At 39.6% G+C, this 12,688-nt stretch overlaps 2 protein-coding genes across 3 annotated transcripts in view; one reads left to right on the top strand and one right to left on the bottom strand.

Annotated features, from left to right (window-relative positions):
* Positions 1 to 6,782, top strand: part of RNF19A (ring finger protein 19A, RBR E3 ubiquitin protein ligase) — a 118,200-nt gene extending 111,418 nt beyond the window's left edge. For both annotated transcript variants that reach the window (XR_010112997.1, XR_010112994.1), the window contains one exon: positions 6,654 to 6,782. The gene's annotated coding sequence lies outside the window, so the exon portion shown is untranslated. The remainder of the gene's footprint in view (positions 1 to 6,653) is intronic.
* The window catches only part of SPAG1 (sperm associated antigen 1), an 84,303-nt gene that overhangs the window by 43,857 nt on the left and 27,758 nt on the right, over positions 1 to 12,688 (bottom strand). Inside the window, exons 8-10 of the mRNA XM_057303063.2 lie at positions 11,044 to 11,174; positions 6,808 to 6,914; positions 4,038 to 4,197 (exon numbers count right to left, since the gene is read on the bottom strand). Coding sequence (XP_057159046.2) covers positions 4,038 to 4,197; positions 6,808 to 6,914; positions 11,044 to 11,174 — 398 coding nt within the window. The remainder of the gene's footprint in view (positions 1 to 4,037; positions 4,198 to 6,807; positions 6,915 to 11,043; positions 11,175 to 12,688) is intronic.

Here is a 12,688-nt window from a genome sequence, read left to right as displayed (position 1 = left end):
TTTTCACATAATCAAAATTATTCACCTTTATGATTTTGTTGATTGTTTGAACTCCTGGAAATCCCTGACTTCCACCCTCCTGATCCTGCCAGTTCTAGCACAAGAGAAATACTGATCTATATTTATTCTTCTGTTTGTGAGTGACTTTAATTTTCTTAGCTTTCATTTTTAAGTAGCAACACCAACAGCACTGCAAGGGAGGGTAGATGCTCACTTTCCTCTGATTGCGTCTCTGTAAGGAGATAGATGGAATAAATACCAAACTCTTCGACAGCTACAGCTGTATGGTAATGGCCACTTCTTCCTTCTAAGTGATCTCTACTAGAGAAGGCAAACAGATAGGGAGCTTCCAGGAAAAAGCCCATGAACTCAAATCCCCAGGTGTAATCATCCTGGCCAATAGGCAATTTGTTAATACTGGCCCTTAGAAGGAGAGGCAAACAAAGCCTATCAATTGTCTTATCTCAGCACCTGACACACAGTAGGTGCTCAATAATTGTCAGTTGTTAAATTAAATTCATCAGTTATGTTATACCCCAGTCGGGATGAACTGGGCCTGGCCAACCCGAGTGGAGATCATAAAGGGACAGCATTACCAGCCAAGGTTAAAAAACACAAATTGCTGCCTTTTTCCATGGTCCTGGAACATACCCCATAATGACTGGGAATTCTTTCCCGGAATGTGATGAGATGGAGAACCACATGTAAGGATTCCAACTTGATAACTTTCCTCTGGGCTTTAACATGATTTTCCTAAAAGTGACTGGGGTTGCTTCTCTTGTGTCCAAGGCTCTAGCACCTCTTTTCACACTCTATCAAACAATGAGTGTTTGATATGTAACTTGTTTGAATGTAACTAGTTTAATGTAACTAGAGGTGAATGTAAACTAGTTCAATTGATTTCATTTCATTTTAAGATGAAAAGATTATGTCTGAGTTTCCGGCTATTTATTCTACTTCATCTCAATTTACTTTTCTGATAAAAGGGAACTTACTGGTCTTAAAATTTCTATTATATTATTTTTCTAAAAAAAAAGATGGGGTCTCATTATGTTGCCCAGGCTGGGATTGAACTTCTGGCCTTAAGCAACCCTCAGCCTCCTGAGCTCCCTGGGACTATGAGTGCATGCCACTGTGCCTGGCTTAAAAATTATATTCTTTCTATCAGAAAGAAACTTACAGCATCCACTGCTTATATTTGGAGGAGAAATTCTCAAATAAATATTCCAAGCTTCTGTCTTGAGAAACTATCTTAGAAAAAGAGGAGCAAGCTGAGTGCGGTGGCGTGCCTATAGTCCCAGTTACTCAGGAGCCTGAGGTGGGAGAATCTTTGGCCCAGGAGCTTGAATCCAGCCTGGGCGAAATGGCGAGACTCCATCTCAAAAAGAAAAAGAGAAGCAAATGAACATAAAAACAAGCAGAAGGAAGAAAATAATAAAGAGTGATCATAGCTGTAGTGAGCCATGATCACACCTCTGCACTCTAGCCCGAACAACAGAGCAAGACCCTATCTCTGAAAAAGAAAAACTTACAAGAAAATCTTCATGACTTTGACTTAGGCAAAGTGTTCATCGATATAACATTAAAAGCACAGTCCATTTAAAAAACTGGATAAATTGTACTTCTACAAAATGAAAAACCTTTGCTCTGTAAAAGACTGTTAAAAGAATGAAAAAAGCTACAGACAAAAAAATTTTAAGACCTTGCATCAGGATTATAAAAAGAATTCTCAGGACTTAACAGTAGGAAAACAACAACCCAATTTTTGAAAATTGGTGGAATAATTTGAAGAGACACTTCACAAAAAGTAATATAGAGATGGTAAATGAGCACATAAAAAGATTCTCATCAGGAAAATGCAAATTAAAACTGATGAGAAACCACTATACACCTAATAGAATGGGTAAAAAGGGAAAAAAAAATCAATACCAAATGCTGGCAAGGACGAGAAGCATCTAGAACTCTCATATGTTACTAATGGCAATGCAAAATGGTATAGCCACTCTGGAAAACAGTCAGGCAACTTCTAATAAAGTTAAACATATACTTGCCGTATGACCCAGCAGTCCCACTCTTAGCTATTTACTCAGGGGAAATGAAAACATATGTTTACACAAAAACCTGCAAATGAGTGTGTATAGCAGTTTTTACTCATGATTAGTGAACACTGGAAATAACCTGAATGTCCTTGAATAACCGAATGTATAAACTTTGGTACAACTATTAATGGAATGCTACTCAGCAGTAAAAAGGAATGAGACAATGATACATGCAGCTACATGAATGAATCTCAGTGACATGCTAAGTGAAGGAAGCTAGACTCAAAAGGTGACATACTTTCCAGTTCCATTTATAGGACATTCTGGAAAAGGTAAAGCTATAGGAATAGAGAAGAGCTGGGGTGAGGGAAGGGTTTCACTGAAAGGACAGCAAGAAGGCCTTTTTGGGTGGTAGAACTGTTCTGTATCCTGACTATGGTGATGGTTACATGAAACCGTACATGTATTAGAACTGTATATTCAAAAGGTCCATTTTTGCTATGTATAAAATTTTAAAATAACAATTTTAAAATAATAGGAAGTAATATAGTTTATACTTCATCTCACTTCAGATAAGATTTAAAATGGTTTCCTTTAACTGTAAGACATATGGTTAATTATGCAAAGCTCAATATAAACCCTAAGAAGATTTGCTGCCAGATCGTATTTACAATCTGGCTAAAAGGCAAGCCTGAATCCTTGAAAAACTGGTTACCTTAATTTCTCCCTTTTCAATCCTTTTTATGTTCTCTCTTCCTTCTCACCTCTCTGTCTTCCTCTTTCTCGCTTCCTCCCTTTCTGTTCCTTTGTCTTTATCCAGTCTTAACTGATTGTATTTTAATCTGAAGTGTATACATTGCATTATTTTTTGTCACTTAAAAAAAGTAAAACTCATTCTTTATTTTTAAAATTGAATGAACTGAACATTTTGTATCGCTCTCAAAATTAGAATATTCTGTCAAATTACTTACAAGTTGATTTCTACTTGTGAATGATTTTCAAAATTGATAATATCTCCCCCCTCCACTGCCCCGCCACTGCCAGTTGCTCAGGTGTTCTCAAGAAGGAGGGAAAAATCTTTTTTTCTTTCTTTTTTTTTTTTGAGATGGAGTCTCGCTCTATTGCCCAGGCTGGAGTGCAGTGGCACCATCTTGGCTCACCACAACCTCCGCCTCCCGGGTTTAAGCCACTCTCCTGCCTCAGCCTCCTGAGTAACTGGGATTACAGGTGCATGCCATCACACCCAGCTAATTTTTGTATTTTGAGGAGAGACAGGGTTTCACCATATTGGCCAGGCTGGTCTTGAACTCCTGACCTCATGATGCACCCACCTTGGCCTCCCAAAATGCTGGGATTACAGGTGTGAGCCACCGCGCCCAGCTGACGGAGGGAAAAGTTTTTATGTCCCTTGTCAAGTGAGGAGGCAAATCTTTCCCCTCAAAGTTGACAAAACTTTCGATGTTTTATATTATGAAGATAACCCTTTATCTAGTCTAGATTCTCTTAAAATATTGTTTCAAGTGTTAAATTATACTTATTTCTTTTGCATATTTAAAATATTTTTGAAAGACACACATAGCAATTTTCTAGTAATACATTCATTTTTGGCATATAAATGGGGCTACCCATACCTGTTTTGAAACCAACACATTTGTTTGCAATCAAGTAGATATATACAAAACAATTATCGAAGAGAGATATTTAAAGTTAACTTGCAAATGGTCTGCGTCAAATAAACACAGCCATTTACATTTAAAGGTGGTGACCAGGAATTAAACTGAGCACTAGAAAAAGGTGACAGGTTAAGAAGGAAAATGGGTTTGAGAGATTCTACCAAGCTGTATTAAGAAAAAGATGAGCGAAACTGGCTTGTGAATTTACAAGGCAAAGCTAGAAAAACTGATAGATTACGAATTTCTGTACGAATAGAAAAGTTGAGCCAGCTCATCATATTAAAAGGCAGTTTTTTACATAACCTAAATAGAAAAAATATTTTACTCTTATCTCCACCGCCATCTTCATGTTTTCTTCCGCTGTCTTTTCCTTCTTCATCTTCGGAGTTTTCTATTTCCTGAATAACCATCCTTTTCCCTTTGGTTTGAGTCTTAGATGCAGCTTCAGAATTTTTCAGATCTCTTTCAACCTCTGACAAGGTTTTCTGCAACATAATTACCATATTAAAGAAAATATTTTCCTCTAATAATAAATATAACCATTCTTTCAGGTTAAAAACAGAAAGATGTTGAAAAATGAATACAACTAAGACAAGGCTTTTTTTTGGTGGCCTTTGATTGTAATCATACATGTCCACTGTAAAAAAAACACACACACACACAAAAAGCAGTGTAACAAGTATAAAAAATAAAGAAAAAATCACCTAAAATCTTGCCATTCAGATACTACTATTAACATTTTGATAATCATCTTTCTAGATGTTTCTATGCATATATACCCACAGAGATGTACAGTTTTACACAAATGAAATCATGCTACATATGCTGTTTGTTTATTTAAAATATAGAGATGAGGTCTCACTATGTTGCCCAGTCTAGTCTCAAACCGTGGGATCAAGCAATCCTCTCACCTCAGCCTCCTGAAGTTCTGGGATTACAGGCGTGAGCTACCACACCCAGCCCACATTACTATTTTAGAGTAATGCTGAAAATTCTGAAATATTTTATGCTGACTCTGATGAAAAATAGATATATCATCCTTTGTTGGATACACGATTTTCAAATATTTTCTCCCAGTCTGTGGTCTGTGGCTTTTTTGTTTGTTTTGTTTTGTTGTTGTTGTTGTTGTTGAGACAGGGTTTCCCTCTGCTGCCCCGGCTGGAGTACAGTGGTGCAATCACAGCTCACTGCAGCCTTGACCTCCTGGGCTCAAATTATCCTCCCACCCCTGCCTCCCAAGTAGCTGGGACTACAGGCCCACACCACCATGTCTGGCTAACTTTTTAAATTTTTTGTGGAGATGAAATTCAGCTGTCTTGCCCAGGCTGGTCTTAAACTCCTGGGATCAAGTGATCTGCCTGCCTCAGCCTCCTAAAGTGCTTGGATTACAGGTGTGAGCCACCGTGCCCAGCTGTGGCTTGTCTTTTATTCTTCTAATAGTGTCTTTGAAAAGTAGATGTTTTAAATTTTGATGAAGTCCAATATATCAACTTTTTCTTTTATGGATTGTACTTTTCATGTCTTACATAAGAAATATTTGTCTAAGGTCATAAAGATTTTCTCTTATGTTTTCTTCTAGAATTTTTATATTTTATATCTTACATCAAAAAGTATATGATCCATTTTGAGTTAATCTTTGCATATGGTTAAGATAAAAATGCATTTGAAACCAGGCACAATGGCTCATGCCTGTAATCCTAGCACTTTGGGAGGTGGCGTGCACCTGTGGTCTCAGCTACACAGGAGGCTGAGATGGCAGGATTGCTTGAGCCTAGGAGGTGGAGGCTGCAGTGAGCCATGTTCCCACCACACTACAGTTGAGGCATCAGAGCAAGGCCCTGTCTCAAAAATAAATAAACATAACCATTACAAAAAGGAAATACTAAGCCAGGCCCTAAACCTAAACCTAAAATGTTGACTTGACAAAAGCAGCTGATATTCTAGGACCATTAGCTGCCACTCAGAGACAGTGGGATAGGTAACCCAATAGGTGTATGTGGAAACTTAGTAACAATTTCTCCATGGGTTTCTCTTATTTCTGACTATACTGCCAGCAGAGGCACTAAACCACCTTCTTTCTGGACATCTCTAAGGATGTTTGTACTGAGAACAACCTTGGCAAACAGAAATAGTATTCATCTGCAGCAGAGAGGGCAGGTGTGTTGGCTCTCCAGTGTAATAAAGGTGATGCTTCCCTATGGAGCAGAGATTGGGCAGATTTGCTTATACCCCATCATAAAAGAAGCAGGTTTCCTAAATTTTTGTTTGTTTGAGATGGAGTCTCACTCTATTGCCCCGGTTGGAGTGCAGTGTTGGCCGGGCTGGTCTTGAACTCCTGACCTCAGGTGATTTGCCTGCCTCAGCCTCCCAAAGAGCTGGGATTACAGACATGAGCCACTGCACCCAGCTGGTTTCCTAAATTTTTGATTTGTCAGCCATCACATAAATCCATTGAGTGTGCAACATCCATCTGGGCCACTCTATGTCACCCCTGTGGGACTTGGGAGCAAGGGGAACTGACATGAACGTGAAGCTCATCTGCTTGGAGTAACAAAGTCTTTTCGTGTTTGACTCAGGATATCTTGTATCCTCTGGTAGGCCACCTTGTTCATTTGTAAGCGGGGGAAAATCTCAGTTCTTGACACTTACCTCTACTCTTTAGGCGTGAATACAGATCCCCTAAGTGTATAACTGAGTCAGTCTGCTCAGTCAGGTAGCAAATGCTACCATGCTCATTACAAAGAGAAACACTCTTCAATGGCCACAGAGTTCACCCCTAATCCTACCTAGGAAGGTACCTTCTATACCACTCCACATGGCTCAGAGAAAAACATTGCCTACAACACTATAGGAAAAAGAAAAATTGATATTTGTCTTTCAGAGGAAGATTTATAGTTTTGAAAAAAAATTTTAAGATTCTGCTTTCTTCCACTTCAAATAGATGTTAACGTTTTGGGGTGTCTGGAATATACCTACCTTTTAAAGCTGTGACCTGATCTTCAACATAATTTGTTTGGCAAGATTGATACCACTTTAAAATAAATACAGAAACAGCCAACTACAGAATTAGGTGAGAAATCACATTCTATACTTACCTTGGCCAAATCATTATCAGGCTCAACATCTAGTACTTTACTCAAATCTTCTATAGCTTCCAGGAGCTTGTTTTGATGTTTATATGTAGTAGCACGACGCAGAAGAGCTGAAAATTTACCAATATAAAAGTTATGTTTTTTAATATGTGGCATTATGGTTACAACATATTTGGCAAGTGGAAGAATATGAGCAGCACAGAATACTTTAGGATGTAATTACCCAAAGCTCAACTACACCCTTTTTCATGTTGATACACACATAGGAGATGACACTGAGGTACATAAAAGAGGCTACATCAGCCAGCTGTCCCCTCTATAACAACCCTCTGGCCCTCTGGCGGCCCCAGGCCCCTCCAGCTTTTCCAAGGACTAAGAGATTTCATACCTCAACCCTTCACAGGCAACACACTGTATTGCAATATCGGAATGATTTTCACTGATAATAATCCTTTCCTTCTTATAATTATGGCGAGTATTATTTAGCCACTTTTTGAAAACGTAAAATCCCTTATCAAAATTTAGTATATTGGCTAGGCACAGTGGCTCACACCTGTAATCCCAACAATTTGGGGGCCTGAGGTGGGCAGATCACTTGAGGCCAGGAGTTCAAGACCAGCCTGGCCAACATGGCAAAATCCCATCTCTACTAAAAATACAAAAAAATTTAGCTTGGCATGGTGGCACACATCTGTAATCCCGGCTACTCGGGAGACTGAGGCAGGAGAATTGTTTGAGCCTGGGAGGTGGAGGTTGCAATGAGCCAAGATTGTGCCACTGTACTCCAGCCTGGGTGACAGAGCAAGACTCTGTCTCCAAAAAAAAAAAAAAAAAAAAAAGTATATTACTGACCAGCATCTAGCTCAGAATATGGCTCATTAGAGACATCTATATAGCAATCTCTAAAATGATTAGAAGGAGTGACTTAGCATAGGGAACTGAGAGAATCCTGATGATTAAGTCAGTTAGGTCCAGAAATTAAGCACTTTGATAATTCGCATTTGATTTTTTGGGTACGTTTCAATGTATAATTTGGTAATTATTTAATACTGACAATGAATGCCTCTCTAGACTCATCATTAACTATTATATAAGGAGAACTTTGTGTAATAAGTCATTACTTTGAAAAAGAATCAAGTTTGGTAATTCTGAAAAGTGAGAATTTTTTTTTTTTTTTTTTGAGACAGAGTCTTGCTCTGTTGCCCATGCTGGAGTGCAGTGGCACAATCTCGGCTCACTGCAACCTCTGCCTCCCGGGTTCAAGCGATTCTCCTGCCTCAGCCTCCCAAGTAGCTGGGACTACAGGCTCATGCCACCACATCCAGCTAATTTTTTTTGGTGTTTTTAGTAGAGACGGGGTTTCACCGTGTTAGCCAGGATGGTCTCGATCTCCTGACCTCGTGATCCGCCTGCCCCAACCTCCCAAAGTGCTGGGATTACAGGCATGAGCCACCGCACCTGCCTGAAAAGTGAGAACTTTTATCTGACGTATTTTAATATGCTATTTTAAAACATAATTATAAATTTGACCAATTTGAATTTTAGTGTTAGAATGAGCTATGAAAATCTAAATGAGAAATCATTTTGTTATAAATTTAATTAAAATTGTAGCACTGCACTTTAAATATAATTTAGCTATTGCTATTGCTACACAGATTTCTGAAGGGAATTTCCATGAAGAAATATTCATGACATAACGATTATCCTTTTTTAAAACTTTTTATTTTGGAATAATTGGAGATTTACAGAAAAGTTGCAGAGATAGTACAATGAGTTCCTGTGTCCCTTAACTCAGCTTTACCTAATGCTAACATATTCTGTATTTATTTATTTATTTTGAAACAGAGTCTTGCTTTGTCGCCTAGGCTGAAGTGCAGTGGCGTGATCTCAGCTCAGTACAACCTCTGCCTCCCAGGTTCAAGCAATTCTCCTGCCTCGGCCTCCCAAGTAGCTGGGACTACAGGTGTCCACCACCATGTCTAGCAATTTTTTTTAAAATTTATTATGGGTTTTTTTGAGATGGATTCTCGTTCTGTCGCCCAGGCTGGAGTGCAGTGGCGTGATCTCAGCTCACTGCAACCTCTGCCTCCTGGGTTCCAGTGATTCTCCTGCCTCAGCCTCCCAAGTTGTTGGGATTACAGGTGCCTGCCACCATGCCCAGCTAATTTTTTGTGTTTTTAGTAGAGATGGGGTTTCACCACATTGGCCAGGCTGGTCTCGAACTCCTGGCCTCAAGTGATCCACCCACCTCAGCCTCCCAAAGGGCTGGGATTACAAGCATGAGCCACTGCACCCCTCCATTTTTTTTTTTTTAAATTTTTAGTAGAGATGGAGTTTTGCCATGTTGGCCAGGCTGGTCTCGAACTCCTAACCTCAGGTGATCTGCCCACCTTGGCCTCCCAGAGTGCTGGCATTACAGACATGAGCCACTGCGCCCGGCCGAGAGTTTTGTTAAAATTAACAGAGTTAATACATGTAAAGTGCTTGGCATGGGGCCTGGCAGAGCAGTGGTATGGGGTTGGCAAAACCTTCAGTGGGCTGCTGCCTAAAGCTGGGAGCCCAGCCATCCTTGACAGAGACCAGCTTGCATAAAACACAGGCCCAACAGGACTTTATTGGTAAATGGAGGGCAATCCATGGCAGTGACAGTGGCAGGTGATGCACCAGGCTTCCCCTTAGCACTCCCATGGCTTCTGCCACCTCCACCATGTTTATAGGCAAAAAGGGATACATTCCATGTGAAAAAAGTGTTTATATTTATTTGAATCCATAAAAATTTAAAGAAATATAATGTGTCTATTATAATGTATGTCACTCCCTCTTGGAATGACTCCTTCTTGATAACAGAAAAGGAGAATAGAGTCTGATTTGCATATTTCAGGCCTGAATCATGACAAGGTGGTCAGTCAGAGGGACAGGGAATCAAAATAGAGTGCAGGTTTTTGGCAGAAAGAGTCAGTTTTGGACAAATTTAATTTAGAATTAAGTTATTCAAATTATTAATTTAAAATGAAAATTAAATTATTTATAGCAGGCCAGGCTTGGTGGCTCATGCCTGTAATCCCAGCACTTTGGGTGGCTCATGCCTGTAATCACTTGAGCTCAGGAGTTTGAGACCAGCCTGGGCGACATAGTGAAACCCCATCTTTACAAGAAATACAAACAAAATTAGCTGGGTGTGGTGGCACATGCTTGTAGTCCCAGCTACTTGGTAGGCTGAGGTGGGAGGATCACTTGAGACTGGGAAGTGGAGGTTGCAGTAAGCCAAGATTGCACCACTGCACACCAGGCTGGGTGACAGAGTGAGACCCTATCTCAAAAAAAACAAAAACAGGCGGGAGCGGTAGCTCACGCCTGTAATCCCAGCACTTTAGGAGGCTGAGGCAGGTGGATCACCTGAGGTCAGGAGTTCGAGACCAGCCTGGCCAACATGGTGAAACCCCGTCTCTCTACTAAAAATACAACAATTAGCCAGGCGTGGTGGTGCACGCCTATAGTCCCAGCTACTTGGGAGGCTGAGGCAGGAGAACCACTTGAATCCAGGAGGCAGAGGTTGCAGTGAGCCGAGATCACGCCACTGCACTCCAGCCTGGGTGACAGAATGAGACTCGGTCTCAAAAAAACAAACATACAAACAAACAAAATTATATATAGCCACCTAGGGGGAAATATCCACAAAGAAGCTGGGAGAAGGTTCTAGAGGTCCAGTGTGGGCTTATTATTTTATTATATTTATAAATACCAGAAAATCTATATTAAGTTATACTTAATTTTTTTTTTGGAGAAAAAGAATGTTCAAATGCAAGCTTGAGTTTTTTTTTTTGAGACACAGAGTTTTGCTGTGTTGCCCAGGCTGGTCTCAAACTCCTAGACTCAAGCAATCGTCTCACCTTGGCCTCCCAAAATTTTGGGATTATAGGTGTGAGCCACTGTGCCTGGCCAAGATACTTCTCTTTTATTTTATTTTTGTTGTTGTTGGTTTTTTGTTTATTGAGATACTTCTTTAAAATATATATGTATTTTATTAAATCCTCTGGGATTATTAGCTACTTCAGTACAAATAATCAGGGGCTTAACTTACAAGTTCAACTTAAAAGCAACTTTATGAAGTTGGTGATTCACGTACAGAAATTTGAGTTTATCTGAAATATTTTTAATGTAAACATTACAAGTATCTACAAATGGTCTTTATTAGTGGATCCTGCTGTAAATGTAAAAGAATTCTATAATATTTTTTACCCTTTACGTTTCCAGGTTCTAACTCCAAGACCTTTTCACAATCCTGAAAAGCACTATTCCAGTTCTGTAATTTGATTTCTGCTTGAGCTCGATTGTTATAGGCAACTACAGTGGGAAGCGCTGATATGCTCCTAGAAAAGAAACAGTTACTGGCAACAAGCAAGCCTAAGGTAAACATAAGAATGTAGAGAAATTCAGCTTCAGTTATACATAAAACAATTATAACCTGTCTGTGGGCTGAATTGTATCCCCCAACATTCATATGTTGAAGTCCTAACCCCACAGTATCTCAGAACATGACTGTATTTGGAGATAGGGTCTTTAAAAAGCTAATTAAGGTGAAATGAAGTCATGAGAGGGGGCCCAGATCCCATAAAAATGGTTTCCTTATAAGAAGAAGATATTCGGACATACATGTATGGACAGACTGTGAAGTCACTGGGAGAAGACGGCCACCTACAAGCCAAGGAGAGAGGCCTTGAAAAAACCAACCCTGCTAGCACCTTGATCTCAAACGTCCAGCCTCCAGAAGTGTGAGAAAAGAAATTTCTCTCGTTTAAGCCGCTCAGTCTGTGGTACTTTGTTACGGCAACCTTAGCAAACAAATACAGCCTATATTATCAAAAATAATAAAATACAATTCTACAAGCATACTAAATCAATATTTAAACAGATGCTTAAATATCCAGTTAATAGCCTTAAAGTTAACTCAGGCTTTAGAGGCATTATGGGAATTTAAATACTGATAGATCTGGAATCTGAGCTTTAGTTACTGGAATAAAAAATGAAGGTAGAAAAAGATAAATACCTATAGAACACTTTAAAAAAAACAGTTGATGTAAGTTAACATCAAATATCAAATACCAAACACATTTTTTGAAGCCAGGCATGGTGGCTCACCCCTGTAATCTCAGCACTTTGGGAGACCGAGGTGACAGCATGGCTTGAGGCCAGGGGTTCGAGACCAGCCTGGGCAACATCATGAGAGCCTGTCTCTACGAAAAACACAAGAGAAAATTATCCAGGTGTGGTGGCTTACACCTGTAGTCCCAGTATTCTCAGGAGGCTGAGGTGGGAGGATCCCTGGAGCCCAGGAGTTTGAGGCTGCAGTGAGCTATGATCACACCACTGCACTCTTGCCTGGATAACAGAGTGAGACCCTGTCTCAAAAAAAAAAAAAAAAAAAAGAATCTGCCCAAGGTCAGAAAGTGGTAGTCTGAATTCCCTTAACCATCATGCTATGCTGCTTTAATTCTTCAACTATATGACTCCTCAAAAAAGAAGAAAAGAGCTTTGTAACCTGTAATAGACAAGAGAATCTCTGGTATAAACCTACAAGAAAAGAAAGAACAGTTATCAAGGCTGACATCCACCTGCCTGAACAGGGGAGGCTGTACTGAATGAATGATCCATCATATATCCTCTTTACCTCGTATCTTCATTTAAACAATCTGAGAAAACTTCTTTAGAGACACCAACAACACTGAAAAAAATCTATCTTATTTCCATAGATGGAAAAAAGATTGTACAGAGTTTAGTGCTAAGGTAGCATTAGTGATTCTATAAGAACAGTTTATCTGTAACAACATTTTAAAAACTTAGTCTACTTTTCATAGGCTGTTAAGAACTTCAGGAGTTCATATAC

Source organism: Pan paniscus, chromosome 7 (assembly GCF_029289425.2).
Source record: "Pan paniscus chromosome 7, NHGRI_mPanPan1-v2.0_pri, whole genome shotgun sequence".
Taxonomy (NCBI): Eukaryota; Metazoa; Chordata; class Mammalia; order Primates; family Hominidae; genus Pan; species Pan paniscus.
This window is presented reverse-complemented; position numbering and strand designations above follow the sequence as displayed.